The 20034-nt window shown below is 44.0% G+C and overlaps 2 protein-coding genes across 2 annotated transcripts in view; one reads left to right on the top strand and one right to left on the bottom strand.

The window, feature by feature from the left end:
* Nucleotides 1-6274, top strand: part of Cd247 (CD247 molecule) — an 81605-nt gene extending 75331 nt beyond the window's left edge. Inside the window, exons 3-8 of the mRNA XM_017799963.2 lie at nucleotides 479-535; nucleotides 1472-1552; nucleotides 2610-2645; nucleotides 2982-3038; nucleotides 3867-3902; nucleotides 5264-6274. Of these exons, the coding sequence (XP_017655452.1) occupies nucleotides 479-535; nucleotides 1472-1552; nucleotides 2610-2645; nucleotides 2982-3038; nucleotides 3867-3902; nucleotides 5264-5329 (333 nt within the window). The 3' untranslated portion in view covers nucleotides 5330-6274. The remainder of the gene's footprint in view (nucleotides 1-478; nucleotides 536-1471; nucleotides 1553-2609; nucleotides 2646-2981; nucleotides 3039-3866; nucleotides 3903-5263) is intronic.
* Nucleotides 6275-12145: 5871 nt separating this feature from the next.
* Pou2f1 (POU class 2 homeobox 1) overlaps nucleotides 12146-20034 on the bottom strand; it is a 183957-nt gene continuing 176068 nt past the window's right edge. Inside the window, exon 17 of the mRNA XM_029567149.1 lies at nucleotides 12146-19041. The gene's annotated coding sequence lies outside the window, so the exon portion shown is untranslated. The remainder of the gene's footprint in view (nucleotides 19042-20034) is intronic.

Genomic DNA, 20034 nt, shown 5'->3' with positions numbered 1-20034 from the left:
AGGCTGGAAAACATATGAGGTGTGTCAGCTTGGGGCACATGCACATAACCCTAGGTAAGCAAAGATACTTCCTACTTAGGACAGAGCTGGACAAGCAATGGTGCTCTGGGCCAAGTTAGTAGGCAGCCTTTGCAGTCACTGTCCAGCTTGAGTTTCCTCAGAGTCCCTGGGGGAAGGAGCCTTGGAGTCTACCCCTGGTTCCCAAGGGGACACAGACTGAGAGCCTGGTACCTCTGCATACTGGGTAGAAGGCCCTTTTCTGGAAGAATTAACTTTAGCTTCTTCCAAGACAACAGTTGTATATGCCGAAGTCACAGACAGGTGGAGAAAGGACAGCTGAGCTCAGAAAGGGGGAGTGCCATGAATTGGGCCCTTGCAAGGGCTGCAAACAGCAGGGCATGTGCCATTTGTGGTCACAAAGCAGGATGGGGCCCTCACCCAGGGGGAGCTATGACACATCCTCTCTACTCTGTTGCAGTTCAGCAGGAGTGCAGATGCTGCCGCCTACCAGCAAGGCCCCAACCAGCTCTACAACGTAAGTCCTGCCTCTGCAGACCTGCCCAGAAAGAAGGGCAGTCTTATTCCCAGGGAAATGTCAAGGCCAGGCTCAGCTGTAGGTCTGGTCCATAGCCAGTCAGCCTGGTAACTGGGTGGCAAATTGTTGAACCTCAGTTTCCTAACCCGTAAGACTTGGGTAGTAATCATGCCTACCTGATAAGGGTCCTCTGATGATGAGCTTTAATGATTGGATGCATGGTACAGTCCTGCTTCTAGTGAGCTCCACAGCCACCAGCCATTTGCAAAGGATAGAGGACAGTGCAAAAGGGCAGTTTCTGAATCTTCACAGCTGGAGGATCACCTCCCCATGAAGTGGGACTTCAATCTGTGATTCCCCTCTGGGAGCCTCAGCTTTACTTGCTAGTGGGAATGTTATTACTAACCCCATTAAGACAGATCAGCACGCAGGAGGAAAAGCCCGTGGTGACTTTGGGGTTCCTGCCACACACCACCTTGGTAACAGATTTCTCTGAGAGGTTCTCTGAGGTGGTGCTATGAAGATGAATCAGTTTCTTACCACCTCTCTTGCTCCATCCATGTTCCTTTAAAAAGTGTTACTTTTTAATTTGTGTGTGTGTGTGTGTGTGTGTGTGTGTGTGTGTGTGTGTGTGTGTGTGTGTGTGTGTGTGTGTGTGTGTGTACATGTACCTCTGTGTATGTGAGAGTGCCATGGTGCATGTATGGAGGTTGGAGGACTTGCAAGCATCCGTTCTCTTCTTCCACCATGTGGGTCCTGGGGATTGAACTCAGAGCCTCAGGCTCTGAGGCAACTGCCTTCACCTGCTGAGCCACCTCCCCATCCTTTATGTGTCTTTTCTTGAGCCACCAGGTGAGAAACCGAACTCCCCAGCTGAGCTGGCCCCATTCTCGCAGGTCCTCTTTTCTGCATGTGACACCTTCCTGTCTGTTCTAGGAGCTCAATCTAGGACGAAGAGAGGAATATGATGTTTTGGACAAGAGGCGGGCTCGGGATCCTGAGATGGGGGGCCAACAGGTAGGGAGCCCCTCTACCTCTGGAGGCTTGGTGGACTTGTGGGAGGGCTTCTCAGTTCCAGTACAGCAGGCAACACACAATAACATGGGTGGGGCCTGGGAAAGAGGATGATAGAGACCCACTCACTGACACCCGCTTCTCTTTCTCCTTGGCTTCATTCTGCATCCTAAGGGGCATTAGTGTGTGAGTATATCAGCCTAGACTTCATGTCTAAGCTCTGTCTGCTTCCCTTCCACCACTCCTTGGCAAACGTGAGATGTTCACATGGTAGCACCATCTGCCACTAGGACAGATACCGACAGGAAGGGGTTAAGGCCACTGGAAAGGAATTCTGGATTCTCGGTATCCTTCCAGAACATGGTCACTTTAAGTTCCAGGTGCCTGTGTCCTCTTGGCTTTGTAGAATCCACCCCAGTATGGAGGGGAGGAGCAGGATGAAGCCAGAGGATGCAGCCTCTGAGGAGCAGGACTTCAGAACAAAACCCCAGTTTAAGGGGTGTACTGCCCGAAGCTACCCAGTGTCCCTCAGGGTAGACTCTTAAACCTGAGCTGGGTGTGCATTGTAGAGTACATGAGTAGTAGGAAAGAGTTCCTAACACCTATCCCATACATCCTCCAATCTCAGCTCTTCCCTCTACCTCTTATCTGAAACAGGAGGGCATGGGGAAGGGCAGGGAAGGAGGGAGTCACTGTTTTCTGTGACCACACCTCAGTAGGATGTTCTGAGCAGACAGTGCCCAAATGAGGTTACATAGCCAAATCTCAGCATGTGGTACACAGGGGGGCATGTCTACACAGACAGACAAGCTGTTAGCAGACATCCTTAAGGCCTGCTTTGGGCAAGGTGAGGGCAAGATAGGCCGGGTGGGGAGTGCAAAGTGTATAGGTGTATAGGTGTGGAGTTGCTACCGAGGCTCATGCATGGTTTGGGCAAGGCTGGTAGAACATAGGAGAAACTGAGCGTAGAGCTACAGGCAAGGCAGACGTTGGGCAGGATGGGGTTGACCACACTTTCTAGCCTGGATTCTCCCCATTTGACTTTGTTTCTGTTCCCCAGCAGAGGAGGAGGAACCCCCAGGAAGGTGTGTACAATGTAAGTATGGGGGAATTCACTTTCACACTAGAGAGTTGGAGAGGGGCTGGAGAAGGGGCTTCTGTCTCCACTCCAGTCTTTCTGTCCAGGCCATCCCTTTCCCGGTCATGTGCCACCTGCTTCTGGAAGCTGCTTTAGAACATCCCCTTAGTTGAGCAGTGTCATAGCACGGTATCTTCCCTAGCCCTTTTCCCTCCATGGGCCCTGAACTGCTCCTGGGGAACAACATGAAGCCTTGAAGATGGGAGTCTGTCAGCATGGGAATCCAGAGTTTCCTGTGGGAGAGCCTGCTCTGTATTGGTTAGGAAGATCAGTATGCCATCTCTTCTCCCTCAGGCACTGCAAAAGGACAAGATGGCAGAGGCCTACAGTGAGATTGGCACGAAAGGCGAGGTGGGTGCCACTCTTCCTTGATTCCCAGGGGGTTCCTTGTGATCTTCCAGATACCCCTGCCATAGTTCATGAGACACTAAGGAACGACTGGGGCTCTGTCAGGACTGAAAGGCAAATCTAGAGTTTGATAGCCTAAGCTTTGTGGAAGCAGGTCCAATCTGTTCAAGTACTGTCATGGCTAATAGCACTGTTGTGTGCTTAATGTGCATTGACTCCGGATCCCAGGGCAGAATGAAAATGCAGGACCCTTGTTCATAAATGATTTCATTAGAATTTCAAAATAGTGAGGGCATAGCATTGAGCTCTTCTGAGCAGTGAACCTGTGCAACCAACTGTCCAGCCAGTAAGGTCAGTGCCTTCTATGGTGGTTCTAATTCCCACAATAACCTGATGAGAAATGAGTGTCCTGCAAGGTACAAGGAGGCAAAGTACTTACTCAGGTCACAGAGCAAGTACGTAAGAAGCAGGATTTGAACTGGTTCTGCACTAGAACTCAGAACTATTGTCCAGTTTGCCATTCCCAGTGAGCCTTGCTGACTGCATGATTTTGGAGCTGCAGGGAAGAAGCTAGCAACATGGCCAGACACTGTTGGGGCCCAGATCTTGATCTGAGTGGGACAGAGTGAACCTGATCCCTTTCAGAGCCAGGACTCACCAAACTCTGCTAGGGCAAAGGTCTGATTAGGGGCCCATGGACCCTTCTCTACTAGGGAGGACACTGATTGGGAAACAGTCCCTTCTGACTCCGAGGGACCTTTGAATAGGGGCAGTTGGGCAAGAGTGCCGCTACTGACTGTCTTCCTTTCTAATCCCCTTCTCATTTCATAGCGGCGGAGAGGCAAGGGGCATGATGGCCTTTACCAGGTGAGAATTGTGGACCTCCTTTCTAGGTGGTACTATCTGGCATGGGGTGGGGTTGAAGCTCCCATGGTTTACTTGCCAGGGCACCAGCCAATGTCAACAGCAAGGCAGGGCAAGCAAATACACAGGCCACAAACACAGGCAAAGGCAACTCTACTGCCATTATGTTACTACAGCAGTACTGGGACTCAGTCATTCAAGAAGATACTTGGCTCTAACCAAAAGGCTGTGGGGGCCCCATTCACCCTTAGCTATAGTAGACAACAGCAGCTATCTGGGGGATGGGGATGCAGAGGGTCCCCAAAGGTGTAGGCAGTAAGCAGAGGACTCTACACAAGTGATTCTTGTCTTTGTTCCCTTGGCAGAGGCTTTGCTCTGCCTGAATCATAAGACTTAGTAAGATCCAGGGGGGTGGGGAGAAAGATTGAAGAATTAAAAAAAAAAAGCAGCTTTAAACAGAAAATATTATTGTAATCAGCTGCCTGGTTATGCAAATTAGTGCAGATGATTATGCAAACTAAGCATAGCAAACCTACTTTTCTAAAAAGGGATCCCCAGTGGCTTCATCGTTCTAGCTCCCCTGGTGCAAGGCTTGCCTGAGTAGAGTGATATTCAAAGTGGCCTGCTGGCAGCTGCTGGAGGCCTCTCTCCTTCCTAGGCCCTGGGACAGGGAAGCCTTCCAGTGAAACTGGGACCACCTTTGCCTGCCCTACCAAAAAATACACTGCAGTGGTCAGGGTTGAGCCTGGAAGCTCATGGAGAAGGGCTGAGGCCATGGAGCTGCCTCTTTTGGTGACTAGTTCAGACTTCTGTGAGCCTAGGTACCAGGGACAGCAGATTTTTCCATCTCAGTATTTGTATAGGGAAGTGTCCTTCCCAAAAGAAGTTGGCTGGGGCCAGGTGTTGTAGGGCACAGCATTTACAAAACTGGGAAAAGGGTGCTAGAAAGGAGTTGTTTCAAGGCCATTTGCAACAGGACACAGAACTGATCTTTTGAATTTTATTTCTATGTGAATGAATGTTCTGCCTGTATTTAAGTACACCCATGCATGCAATGCCCACAAAGGCCAGAAGAGGGCACTGGATAACCTGGAACTGGAGTTATGGATGGTTGGTAGCCACCAGGTGGGTGCCAGCAACTGAACCCAGGTCCTCTGGAAGCTCAGCTAATGCTCTTAATTGCTGAGCCATCGCTCCAGCCCTGATACCCATCTTTTTGGCAGCACTCTCATCCAAACCCCACAACCCACTGGATGAGGGAACCCTTTGGGCTCTTGGAGGCAGCAGGGGCCATCGGTGAGTTGCAGACTGTCAATTCGCACCTGTGGGTGGCTGATCATTCTTCTCTGATTTGCTTTCACCAGGGGCTCAGTGCCGCCACCAAGGATACCTATGATGCCCTGCACATGCAGACCCTTCCCCCTCGCTAACAGCTAGGGGATTTCCCACTCATGGGCCTGACCTGCTGATGCTGATTGTGAAGGACACAGCATAGAGCATTTAAACTCGAATATTCGTTTCATAGCCACCTTTTTATGAAGACGATGCTTCAAGTTGTCATATTTTGGTCTTCTCCAATTCCAAAGTATCATGCACAGGATGGCATTCTTGGACTCATTAAAGAGAGTATTCTCCTCCCCTCCCCCAACCCTGTTCTTTGGTCTTCTGGTGACTGTAGGGAGGCCCTTCTCCCTGCAATGCCAAGTCCTGGCCAGCAGACTAGCATTTTCCCTCTCATGGCCGAGTTGTTCAGTCTGTTTGTAAAGTCCCTAGAGAAGCACACAGGCTGTCTATATTATTCTATTAATATTGACTGCCTTCATCCCTGCTGTAAATTTGGCTTTTGTTGTCAGTCTTTCCCTGTGTCAAGATAACTTGTAATTAGGCCACACTGTGAAAGGGCTGGGCAGAGGGGTGGATGGGAGTCCAGGCAAGTGTCAGGCAGAGGGGTCACAGAAGGGAAGCAGCAGAGAATGTCCCCAGCACAGGAAGCAGTTCCGAGAGGGCTCTATCTTTCAGGCATACTTTCCACACCATGAAACCAGTGTGCCAGGCATTCCAGGGATGGAAAGATGCCTTACCCTAATGGAGCTCATGGTCTTAGAGGGCAAATGAATTGTGTACAAACTGGTACCGAGAACAGGCTATGTCGTCACAAGGAATGAACAAAGTGAAAGGGGTGCAAGAAAAGGGAGCAGGTCCTGCCTTCTTCTCAGGAACTTAGTTCATCTCTTTTGAGTGGCAGGAAGACCTGAAGAAGGGTGTCCTGCAGTGCTCCCACAGCAATGGCACAATGGAAGAACCTGTCCAGTGGACTGTAGCTACATGGCATAATTAAAGCACCTGTGACCATGGGTGGGGAACCCTCTGCTCTCCTGGGCTTTAATTTATACTGACTTTCTAAATAAAGCTTTACTATTTTGCATAATAAATGCTTTGCTAAAAATGTTGTTTTAAGCCTTATTTCAACAGTCAAGGCTGGGGTAGTAATACAGATGTCAGGAAATCAGCAGGCAGCCTCTGCAGAGGGGCAAAAGTATTGATTGAGAATAGGCATGTGGGCACAAGTATATGCAACCACCCCCAAAACTGCCATGGGCAGTGTCACCTGTGTAGGAAAGCTTGGCACCAGGGCTGGTGGTTGTGCGTCCCGGCAAGGTGCCCAATGCAGTAGTGAGGGATGGGCCTGGAATTATGACTCAATGGGAGGATGGTGACAGGAAGGAATCCTGAGGCATGAATCTCACTGTGGAGTGCAGGAAATCTCCCAGGGCAGCAATGCTGTGAGCAGAGCATCCAGGAGTGAACAGCTTGTCAGCAGCTGTGTCTCATCCACAGGAGTGAAGATGGAGCGGAGAGTGGGCAACAGAGGTCTTTTAGGTCAGTTTCCCTCACTAAAGGCACCAGCACTTTGTCTAGTTTTAGTGTCTCTATGTATCTCTCCTGTCATCAGCCCCAACTAATAATATGTAAAGACTAAAATTTGTATGTTGGCTTTTTCAAAACAGAAATTCAAGGCCATCTGTTAAAAGCCCCTGAAAATCAGGGATTCCAAGCACAAACAACTCAGGTGAGTCACAATAAGGCATTTGACGTGTAACCTAGTCTTTCAGGGGCCTTCTACTCACCTTTATAGCTGAAGCTGGGCTCTTTAGTCAAGTGAGTGAACCTTATACCCAGGAATGTGCTAGACCTACTTTCAAGATCAGCCGAGTTCTGCAGACAGTGTGACCTGTATAGCTGACTGCAAAATAAGAGTATGACCCAGTTCTGTTAAAACAACAAAAAACCCAACAAAACCCCCACAAGTCTTCGAGGGCAAAGAGGAAAGCTGGAAGCAAGTTCTGGAGCTAGAGTGAACCTAGAGTGGGGCTAGAGTGAGGTCGAGAGGGTCTTCCCTGCAATGTAGCTATGCGGAGAGCAAGTGGGAGAGAACTGGGCAGATGTGCCTACAATAGCAGAGCTGAGGAACCAGAGTTCCTGGGCAGCCAAGCCCCAGATTTAAGGTGACATTGGCTATTCCTGGGCTAGTCAAGACTCCTGCCATGCCCAAGGCTTGGCAGTGGCTTTAGAACACGACCAAGGCCCTTCATTCCAGATATTACTAGCTGTGACACCAAGTTATTTAGTAGGGTTTAAACATTTTTTTTAAATGCAAACATTTTCATTTGATGTGTATGAGTGTATTACCTGCATGTAAGTGCACCTGTTTTGTGCAATGCCTGTGGTGATCAGAAGAGGGCATTGGATTTCCCTGGAACTGGAGTCATGAATGGTTGTTAGCTGCCATGTGGATGCTGGGAATTGAACCCAGGTCCTCTGGAAGAGCAGCCAATGCTCTTAACTGCTGAGCCATCTCTCTATTTTCTTAAAAAATATTTTATTGTTTTTATTTTATATGTATGAGTGTATTGCCTCCATGTATGTAAGTGTACCCATGTTGTGCAATGCCTACAGAGGACAGAAGAGGGCATTGGATACCCTGGAACTGGAGTTACAGATGGCTGTGGGCTGTGATGTGGGTGCTGGGAATTGAACCCAATCCTTTGCAAGAGCAGTCTGTGTTCTTAACTGCTGAGCTCTCCCTCCAGCCTGAGGGTTTAAAACACTACGCAGTCCTGTTTTATGGATAAAATGTAAAATCTTATTTCTTAAAATCAAGGAAACATGGAATTTCACTTGTATTAAGGAACTAAGACATTGTGTATATAAATTAAGATGGAAAGAAACCCTCTCGGTATCTTTTTTTTTTTTTTTCCTTAAGAGTCAAGGTTTTAGTCAGCCATAGTGGCTTGTGCCTTAGTTCCAGGACTCAGGAGCCTGAGGAACAATTGCCTGCCTTGAGTTGAAGGCCACCCTGGGCAAAAGAGTGAGTACTGGGTTAGCCAGGACTGCACAAATCAGACCCTGTCTCAAAAAACTAAATTCAAGGTTTTTCTTGGAAGAAGACCCAATGAATGCTTCTGGCTTACAAAGGGCAGTTACCGGATTCTGAGCCAGGTTTGGTGGCCTGGAACAAAGGGCAGATGATTGGTGCAAGCTAAGAGGACATCTCTGGAGGGTGGTTTAAAGCCTTTGCGCTTGGCTAGCTTTCCTGCTGTGGGTCTCATTCTGTGCTTCCTGGCTGATGTGTTTGGTGGCTCAGTGGTCTCAGCTATAGGGCTGCACCTACCTTTGTGAACCCATGGTTGAGTTCTGACTGCAGATTAGTCTTAGCTTTAACAGTCCTGGTCTTTAGAACCAGAGAAGGCTCTCCATGGAGTGCCAGGGCAGACACTCACCACTTCCTCTCATACAGAGCTCTGCTTTCTGTGGGCCCTGGAAGTGGCTAGAACATAGCTACTTTATAAAAAGGGACCACAGGGTGGAGTCCCATCTTAATGCTCATTCCTTTGGAGGCATATCACAGGCTTTGCTTGAAGTCATTCTTTTTTTAATTAAAAAAAAAATTATGTGTGTGAGTGTATTTCCTGCATGTATGTAAGTGCACTCATGCTGCACAATGCTCATGGAGGTCAGAAGACGGTGTCAGATCCCCTGGAACTGGAGTTACAGATGGTTGTTAGCTGCCATGTGGGTCCTCTGCAAGAGCAGCCAGTGCTCTTAACCGCTGAGCCATCTCTCCAGCCCCTGGAATCATACAAGCTGCTGCCAGGGTCTTTACCAAAGAGAATTTCTGCTAAAAACTTGAAATTATTAAATTTTTTTTTTTTTTTACAAACGTACATGCAAGATATAAGAAGGGAAGGAGTGGAAAAGAACAAGGAGCAAAAATGAAGGCCCATCTCCCTTCCAGCTTCAGCCCCCTGGTCATCTTGAGACAGGAGCTTTCTCTACCTTCAGAGTCAGCATGTACTTGGGAAAGGCACACCCCAAAGTTCCCCAACAAGCTGAATGCTTTTCTCTGTGACAAAGTTTTAGGATTCAAATTTCCCATCTTAGGAAATCAATGAATTGTATGAAGATACCAGATGTTAAATAGTGTAAGAAGCCAGAAGCAGTTAAGTTACACACTCTCACTGAGCAGAACCAGATGCCAGTTCAGAAGACCACCCTCCCACCCCATGCTCCCACCCCTGTTCAGGGTCTGGCAAGAAATGCTAAAGGAGTGTGGGCCTGGTGGTCAAACAATAAATTTAGAAAAGTTGAGTTCAAGTCCAGTTCCTCCGTTACATACACAGTGGGACAGGGGCATGTGAGACAGGGGCCTGCATGCTTGATAACAGCACAAAACATTCAGGTCCCAAGGAGACCACTGTTACTCAAGCCAAGGTTCCACTAAACCCAACCGGGGGTCTGGGGGGCAGAAATGCAGTGAACATAGCTCCCCAAGGAGCTCAGGCAGGAGCCAGAAGGGTAGGGAACCAAGGTGCTTAGGTTCTGGGGTTCCTAGGAGACACCTATGGGGAGAAATAATTTGAAGGGCTCATGTGAGAAATCTGTGTGAAGAACACCAAGGTAGCAACTTCACAGAAACACAAACAATGTGAAAACACTTGGAAAATGGTTTAATGATGTTTTACAACAGAAATTGGAACTGTACAATTACAGTAAGTTTAATATATCTAAAAAATTACAGCAGACAAATGCATCTACACAAAATCTACCATTTCATTCTGATTCACCAGCATACAATCTCTCCCAAGCTATAGCCCCTCAGGCAGCCCCAGGAGGGGGAATCACATAAAGGGCACTTTTAAAGAGACAGCACCGCTCACAGTCCCCGCCACTTCCCCAGGCTTCTGGAGGTACCGGTTAATCCCCAACAAATGGCATCACTTGTGTTTCAGGTTTTCCAAACCAAGAAAACGTGTTTCCCAGGGGGACAGATAACAAGGGTCAGCGCTCTGAGTTATCAGCTGATTTTTAGAAAATATTCCCATCAGAAGAGAAATGGCTAAAGAGGCGCTCTGGGGCAGTAGGGCTATACAATAGCCACCCAGACTGCAAAGACATCTTAAGGAGAAGTTAAGAGGACACCCAACAACACTACTCAGAAATTGTCACTGCTTATTAAAGCTGCTGGACAATTCTGGAAAGAACCATTTACATCATAAGTTTCCACAAAGAAGAACTCAAACTCACATTTTAAAGTACACAAAACAAAAAGTTTTGGGAGGCCAAGGGGCAAATTCCCCTTATGTTCCTCCTTTGACAACAGTGGAAAAACACCCCTGAATCAGTATTAATTAAAAAGAAAAAGGAAGAAAAGAAAAAGCAGGGAAGTTAAGGTCTTTAAAGATAGAAGAAAGCAACATCTTTAGAAAAACACGATCACCATCTCTTTAAAACCAAACCCCAGCTGGGCACAGTAATCAATGACTATGCATCAAAGTCGACACGGGTAGAGGGCTATTACTGAATAGTATGTACATTTAGAACTTTTTCATTTTTTATTATGAACATCTAGGCAGTGAAAACTGTTATGTTAATACATACATAGACACACCCAAAACATACAAAAATACTATTATTTCAAACTACTAAGAATAGGACAGCGCAATTATTTTCATGCTATGACTTTAAGAGCATTACACTGAAACAAACAAGAAGTTAAACGACAGTTTCTTTTAATATCCCAGAAATATACCAAAATATACATCTAAGCTTTGGAATTACTGAGGTTAGACTAATGCAAGTGCTGGGTAATCGTACTTAATACACAAGTCTAAGGTTCTGCAGGAAAGAAATTATCTTTGGTATCTGCATCAGGCTAATATTATTAACATTTGGATTTTGCTTTGGGATAGAGCTTGTATGACCCTAGAACCAAATACCCCCCTCCCCCAATCAACTGAGGTTAAAAAGATCCATGTAAAAAGTTCCTTCATTTGCAATCCCCCCACCCCCCAAGTTAAAAAGTCACAGGCATCTACCTAGCACAAAGGTTATGAAATACAATGCATAGTTGCACAGTGGTGCTGCAAAAAGAAAATAAAACTCCAATAAGAAATGAAAAGCTTGAGAATCCTCCTACACGTCTTTCTCACAAACAGGATAGCCACTTTCAAGCGGTTCCAGCAAAAGAAAAGAGAAAAAAAGGCTCAGAAGGGCATGTCTACCCAGCCCCCCCGAGGTGAAAGCACCCAGCAGAGCAGCCAGTCCTGCACCAGCGTCTTCAACTTCCTCCACTCTGTGGAGTCCATGGCCAGTCCAGCAGCAACTCATGGCTCCTAGTCCCTGTGCTAAGCTCCAGTAGTGACCCTGGTTGTTGTCAGATGGGTTATCGTAGTGATGGGGTTTGGGCTTTTCTTTTGGAAAATCTGATGTGCCAATTTGTTTCATGCATGCTCACAAGCTGGCAAGGGCCAGAGTTACTGAGCACCCACCTGAACAAAACCCTCAATATGGAAAACAGCTCACCTGTCTGTTCATCTGGTCAGAAATATCCCCACCTGCCCTTGGCCTCATGCCTCTAAGTGCCAGGACACCACAGACTGGATTGATGCTGAAGACTTCCCTTTTCTTTGGTTTTTTTGTTTGTTTTGAGTTTATACAATCATTAAGAAATCTTTGGTTTTGGCTGGAAATTTAAAACAAAACAAAACAAAGAAACCACAGTCCCCTGGCTTATAGCAGCAGAATTATGACCTGACTTGGCTAAGCTACTTTTTCTTTTTCAACTTTTGGGGTGGGAATTGAAAGTTGAGAACTACATTCAAAGAAAAGGTAAAAAGGCCGGGGATGCAGCTTCTAGAGAGCCCATTGAATATAAGATTGTCAAAAATAATAATTTAATAATAAACTTAAATATTTGGATTTTTTTTTTTTTTTTTTTTTTTGGTCATGTCACAAAGGAAAAAAGTGAAATGCGTATGCAGCAGTCAGCTTAAATGAGCCTTTGGTGTCTTCTCTTGTACCCCAAGTCCTGCTAATGCACAGAACCCCGAGGCCTCAGAGAAGGGGACAGCCACTACCCCACCTGGGAAAAGGCATGGACAGAGGCTGAAGTGTGGCCAGCAGTTAGAAGTATGGGGTGGGTGGGGGTGAAGACAGCTGGCAGTCCTTAAAGGCAAGGTGGTGGGGAAACAGATGTTAAGAGACCTGTGAAGACCTCTGGCAACAAAAAGAAACAGGAGATTGCAATTTGCCCTCAGTTTGTAGTAGCTTCAAAGCAGAGACATTCAGAGGCTTTAGGGAGGTCCCACCCTAGGTCACAGGTCTTATGATGCTATAGGCCAGAGTTCAACATTACTAAGTGGAGGGAGGGCGGACTTGGCAACTCTGTAGGGTTGAGAGGAAGTTAAAGCAAGTTACTCAGTCATGAGTTAGAAATGAGGTATACAACAGCTCCCGGATGTGTGGTGGGCAGAATACCCGACACTTATCTAGCCTTCACTACTATCGCAGATGAGAGGAATGACTGAGGCCCACTTTGGGAAGAGGGCATCTCCTGCAGAGTGAACCCTCCTGTGGACTGAGTAATGCACACATGCCCACACAGGCAGAGGTAAGAAACTGGAAGAAGTCTTTCTCTCCCAATCTGACTTAGAAGAGACACTACTTAGCATTTAAGTTGTAGAAAGTCAATGTTGTAGTATGGTTGCAGAGTCTTGGGGCACGTCTCCCCTTTTTTCTCCAATTGGTTGCAGTTTTAAGTTAAACAAGCTTAGCATTAGATCACTCCACTCTTAGAAAGCATGTGCCTTCTGCAGATTCATGTAGGAATGGAACCCAAGATGTGCTCCCAGCCAGCCCAAACCACAGGTACTCCTAACAGATATTGTCATACCAGTTTTGGAAAGTGCACTTCATTTCCTCCTGTATTTTTCGGACCTTGAGACACTTAGGGCTGGGAGATGATTCTGTCAATTTTTACTCAAAAGAGATCACAATTTTAAGGAACTCAAATGTTCAGATGTCTTTTTAAAAACAGTACTGTATCCGGCTGTCTGCCTGCAGACTTTGGGATACGGTGAGAATTCAATGCCACTGCCACTTTATGAGGGAAGTTCTAAGTTGTTTTGTGAGGCTGTTGCCAAGTTAAATACTAATGAACAAGTAAACAAAGAAAACATGGGAAAATTTTGCAGTAGACCTCAACTCTCCCCCTGCACCCCTAGTAAATTAGCATGAGGTTCTTACTTTCTGACAGTGCCCTGGGTTTAAACCAGAAGGGGGCAAGGGTGGTGGAGCCCTGTGCAGTGTGGGCAGATTCAGGGATGCAGAGGAATCATATACCATATCTTCCCTTCCAGACCCCGTGGAGTTCATGACCCATACCTTATTTTCCCACAGCTTCTGTTTCAAGTGCTCTTATTTTCAGTATCCCTATCACCATATAAATTTACCTAATGCTTTGAAAACTCACACATTAACACTACTTTTACATAATGTCAGAACAATAACTAGTAAAGCTTTCATGAAGTTTAGCAACCTGATCACTCTTGATGGGCTATTGTAATATGCCTCTTTTCCCTGTCAGTGTTTATCAATCGCATACCTAAACAATGAACTACTCAGCTCCCTAGAGGCTATATCATAAAAACACTGTGGAACAAATCAGCCCTACAGGATAAGTAAGGAAACAGCTTTTGGTCTTCCTGTAATCTGCTCTTCGCATCTAAATATGGCCTGATCTCAAACAGGCTGGATAAACTGGTTTCATTTATAATAATTAAATAAAGAATTCTATTACTATCTTTTCACTCCCCAGATTACTTTCTCAGTCAATTCCAAGAATATCAATGCTATACTAAGCAATTCTATCCATATACAGAGCTAGCAGAGTAAAACAGAATACATCTTTTCCAAAGCCAGACTAACCAATAAGATGTCCTTCAAAGAGAGAGGAAGGAGAAAAAGAAAAGGGAAGAGACAAGGCAAAGCATTTCCCAATTTCAGCATTTTACTCCTGCCCCTGCCTGTTTGGAAAACTTAAGGATAGGCAATGGCATAGCAGAGTCTTTGGTATTCAAATCAAATCCCACTCACGCTCAGTAAGACGGCATTTATTTAAAAAAATAGCCATTCTGGAGATAAAGTCTATACTGGAACTTAGGGAGTCAAGACAGTCTGTCCCAGAGTGTGGGCAGAAAGGGCTCTTTAATTTTTCCTAAACCAGCATCATTTCTCACTCACATTTCCCACCAAGAACACGTTCTCCATCTCATGACCTTAAATCCTTAAACGTCATACCTTATCACAGGTGCCAAGTGAGCAGTAGCTTTAAACTTCTTGGTTTGGCTTTTCTTCTGTTTGTGTTTTGGTCTAGACAAAACTAGCCTTGATATAAGAAAAGGAAATAAGGTTTTGAAATGTTGGGCTACTACTAGCACAACATTCAATGACACAACAGAAGTGACACAAAGAACTTGGTTCACCTTAATTTTCCTAGATCAAGATACATTAATCCATTTCCATTCCTCTCCAAATTTCTTGGTGCATGTCTGCTTCTGTCTCTTTCATCTGCACACCTGGATATACATATACTCTTCCTTTGCCTAAGCTTCTGCTTATGTACAGAGGTAACGAATCACCAGGAGAGGTGGCAGGTCTGGGAGGTGTGGTAGCCACAGGAAGGGCTGTAAATGTGCCGTTGGGCACCCTGAACCTACTGGACACCCCACATGTTACCACACACTGTGCTGCAGATAAGACCATAGGGAGGCCAAAAATCCCAAACCTAGTCATAGAGAATATTAAGCTTCCTTTGGCAAGACAGATATAAGAAAAACAAGCGCACACACATGAGAAGTATTTTCCTTCTAACATAATCAACTTCTTTTCTCCCACCCCAACCCTCAACTGTATAAAACTGAAACGTATAAACAGGAACCCAAATACATATAGCATCAATCATGTTTATCGATCATAATAAACATTAGTTCAACTAAATACTACAACTAGAATTATTTCCACTATTTATAAAGATCTTTTATTTGTTTGGTTTTTAAGTCTAAAACCAGTTCTGCAACAATGCTAAGCTATGCTGAGGTATTTTATGAAGGTGCCAGAAGCTGTTACCCACAAGCATTATCCTCATAGATTAAGGTACCACTGCTGAAAGAGAAAAATAAGGGGGAGGAAAAGAGGTAAGAAGATCCAGATTATGGAATTGACATGCAGTTCACTCAGGTTTACTGCTTTTAGCAAAGGCCAAGAGCAGAAAACTTAAAATAAGGAACTGTTTCAGAAACAGAATGCCTAGAAGCCACAGCCCACAGCCATACAAACACTGGCTGAAAGCTGGACAACCTTTGAGGAACATGTTCCCTACTCTTCTGATAGAACCTTTTCAAGTCTCTTTGGATGAAGAAAAGGATGAGGCAGAACAGGATTCCCATCAGTCTTTAATAACAAAAGCAAATTATTTAGCCTATTCCTATTCAAGCTTGTATCTGTACTCTACATACCATCCACAAAAACCCATAAGAGCCACTCTGATTCCCAGAGGAATGGCAACGATTTTTTTCCTTCTCAAAATTGAAATATTAAGAAAGACTAATTTTAAAAAGTATCTGAAAATGATTTCAAAACAGTCACAGATATGTTTATATGAACATAACACAATAATGCTGTGTTACGCCCACAAATAAAAGTAAACTTATGAACAATTAGTATGTCAAATTCTGTCCACGTGGATAATTTTAGGTTTCAAGTCTTTTAGCCTTTTTCTCTAATTAGCACAGTCAGTCCTTTAATGTTTCAGCTTTCATAGTTTGAAAACTAAATACATTTTACATTCAACAAATTTAGAAGCCAATTTAATGAGAAAATTTCTGACCAATCTCTCCTGATGAGTTGGTGAGACCCTTCCTTTTTTAATTAGGTGTGCTCAACTTTGGACTGGTCTGTGGACTCCTTGAGGGAACAGGGCCAATGCAGGCTGCCAGTAGTGCACACCAGGGAAGCATGTCTCCTGTCTCAGGGAGGAACAAGAAGAGGCTTCTCCTTTGACTTCCTAGTTCAATGACTATATTTCTGTCTTGGTCAAGAATGATTTGTGGATGCCAAAGCTTGGGGGTAACTTTATAGACTATGAACTATTGCATTTCTCTGACATAATATTCCCATCCTTACAAATGTATCTGGCTTTTACAGCAAGTTAAATGTTAAAGATTGGGCTGAACTGAAATATTGTCAAGCAAATACCTGTGCTTCTGTATAATAAAGAGATTTACCCTATCTTCCCCCTCCAAAAGGATAGGTAATAGGCAAAATAACATTAAAGAGGTATAATTGTGCTTTTTTTCCTAACAACAAATGAATGATATAGAACAAGCTGGCAAGACTAAAATTCTTTTGATATTTTCCCTTTTAAAAAATCATTAATTTCTAATAAAACTACTATGAAGTATAAATAGGTCTGGTCATACACAAAATAAAAGCTGGACTCCTCTGGTTCCATTCTGGAGTAACACATTACATAAACAGGGATAGTATTGATCTTTCTGACAATAAATAAAAGGAAGTGTGTATTATATCAGTTAATGGATATAAATAATTTTTCTTGATTCTAAAAAGCTGCCTATAAGAACTTCAGAAAGATTTAAGCTAATAGAGCACTCAACTTATTTCTTAGAACAGTAATATTCCTTGAGAAGCCCTTTTTTTTTTAGGTCTTTCTGCTGTCATTCAGATTTACACAGGGTATAAATAAAATTCATGACCAAACTGAATTGCTTAAACAGGATCTAAACGAGTACATTCTCTACTCCCTAGGGAGGGCCCATGACCATGGGCAAATATAGTATCCCTACGAATGCATTTAAAACTAGTCTTTGGCTTCCTCTGTGTTTACCAAATTCAGAGATGAAATTAAGCTTGCATAAATGTTACGGGGAAGAAGAGTGAAACAATGAGCTGTAATGACCTATGTTTTCTCTTGGAAATGTAGAAACTCAACCAAACACTTCTTTTGGTCAAATGACCCCTTTAGTTTCTAGACTCCCACATGAAAGTTAAGTCTGAGTATTTAAGCTTAGGAAATAGTTCAATCAATTCAAAAAGCATTTGAGATTATTAATAAACAATGCTATCAAGTAAAAAAGGGCTAAGGTGTTTGTGAAGCAATATGGTCAGTAGACTATCTAGGATGGTGATGGGAGCAGATTTTAAACTAAACACCCACCAACAAGCTATATTAGTGTTTCATGTGTACATGTCTAAAAGTACCTTTCATCTCACAACTTAAGTTTTAAATATGCAAAAAAGAGAAAAAAATTAAGGTTATTTTTGTCTAAAGATTTATTTCTTCTTCTCAATACAATATTTATGCTGGTCTTAAGGTCTAGCCTCATCAAATGATCTACATAAAAAAGGGCAGAATTCCTTTCCCAAACTGACTACAGAGTACAGACAGAGAAGGGACTGAAAGCCCAGCAGGCTGATACTTAAAGTGTAATGACTTCTTTAAATCAAAGTGTGTTGGGGACTCTTACTTGGGAAAGAGATTCTTTTAACTTATAGAAAACAACCAAAATGGCCTTTCTCTGTCCTTCTTAACTCACTGGGCTGGGTCCCTTGGGACCCCACATTTCCTTTGGTAGCAATTTTGGGAAATTAATGCCATAACCTCTATCCAGTATGGTGGAATCAGCATTTCCCTCCCTGAATCCTTCCTCCTTATTTCATCACTCCCAAGGAAGGGACTCTCTGCTAGGGGCAGAGACAGTATTGACAGTCCTAAAATTATGTGCACAGACTAAGGTTAGAGATGTTAAGTCAAGATAAAGATTAAATTAACAACAAAGAAAAAGTTGACAGTGAGAAAGGAATTAGTAACTGACATGGCCATTCTGTGCACACACCGATCTAAACAAACTAGTTAAAAGTCAAGGTGAGGTCTGCCCAGAGGATATTACAATTTACCATCATAAAAGATTAAAAACAAGCAGCAACTTTCATATAAAATTAATCAAGACAAATGAGTAAGAAATTGTCAGTAGCATCTATCTCCTCAATGTGTTTGAACTGCACATTATCACTAGTCCATTAGTACAGCAGCTTGCTAAAAATTGACTTTGGTTCAAGCTTAGTTTGAAAAACAAAACAACAACAACAACAAAAAAAAACAAAACAAAAAAGACACATCACACAAAATAGGTGAATGAGCATTTGTTAGTTTCCCTGCTTGCAGTTCACTGATTTATAGAGGGATTTTAGGGGAAACAAAAGGTAAGAGAAATTTAGGGGTGAAAATTAAATACTCTGAGAAATAAAGCAAAGGGAGCTAAAGAAAAATTTAAAGGGGACCAAAATATTTCTGAACTTTAATCTTAACATGACCATCTCCCACTTGAATCACAAGAAAAGGTACACATTTGTGTCTGTATTACTGCCTTTCTGAACAACACTGAACAGAGACAAATACACAGACTCTTAAGCTCCCTGTGGACATAAGCAAAGCAGTCAGAAGGAAAGTCACCCCCAGCCCAAAAGGGGGAACAAAGTGCAGACCACCAGAAATGTAAGCAAGCACCCTCAGACAGCAAATGGGAACCTTAACTCCAATAAGGGGAACTTAGATGAGCTTCACTGCAGTGATCCAGTCATTTGGGAAAATTTTGGTACAGATAGTATAATACTAGGACATTGGGAAAAAGGGGAATGTAATCTCTAAATTACCCTCATCCATCTTCATCCATTTTTCACAAGCTCTTCCTTTTCAATGGGCTCATTTATGTAGTCTAGAAACACCCTGAAAACAATTACAGGAGCAAATCACTTTTTACATCAAATAGAGATGTGTGTTGTCATCAGACCTACCTAACAGGAGCGTCACAGACAAACCAGGAGACACTTAAGGTGCAAAGTTCCTGCTCAGTCTTTCTTCAAAGGTTCTACAGATCCCTTGCCCAGTTAGTAAGTGCCATTTTGGTCAGAGAACTGAGGAGAATCTCAGGGTTAGAGAAATTTATGAGCCATCCAGTGGACAGGAAGTCTGTGACTCTAAAGGAAAAGGTGGCAAACTCAGGCTCTTCATAATGACCTCTTTTGGATCTATAATTGGTGGAAAACAGTCTATTGGAATTCCTTTAGAAAACAAGGAAGAGAAAAATTTCTTAATTTCAACAAGTCAAGTTGTTCTTGGCTAAGTAAGTCAAGGAAATTTGGATAAAAATTTATCATAAAATGAAACAAACAAACAAGCAAACAAACAAACAAACATCAACAGTAGGAGCATTTTTTTCTTAAGAGATAAGAACTCAGGAGAACCACCAAGTCAGGTGTCTGCAGTAGTCTTTGCTCTTCGGAACCAAATCCTGCCCTGCAACATGTACAGCTGTTCTCTTTGAAAGTAGCAGAAAGCATCACTGTTGCACCACAGGATCTGGGCCTCAGGGTCGTTCAATGATTTGGGGGTGAGTGAGAGCTACAGTTCAGCAGGAATTCCTTCCTACACAAAAGTGCTCCAAAGGCACCACCTGATGGGGGAGGGGTGTGTGGAGGAGTGTTTGCACACACTGCCTTCAGCTTCTGCACCAAGCCTCTTGCATAAGTGGCAAAAGAAAATAATTTTCTAGCACCTCTGTAAGAGTCACCAAGGATAAGAAAACCAGCAAGAACATTCCCCGCAATTAAGAACGTAAGTCTCCCTTTACCCCAAAACCCTCCCTCCCCACAGTGTGGGAGCTCACTGAAATAGGATCCAGGAGCAAGAGATAAACATGTCTGAACTATATATATATAT

This window comes from Nannospalax galili, unplaced genomic scaffold (assembly GCF_000622305.1).
Source record: "Nannospalax galili isolate Female #2095 unplaced genomic scaffold, S.galili_v1.0 scaffold1811, whole genome shotgun sequence".
Taxonomy (NCBI): Eukaryota; Metazoa; Chordata; class Mammalia; order Rodentia; family Spalacidae; genus Nannospalax; species Nannospalax galili.
Note: the sequence above shows the minus strand (reverse complement) of the source record. Positions and strands in the feature narration are given on the sequence as shown.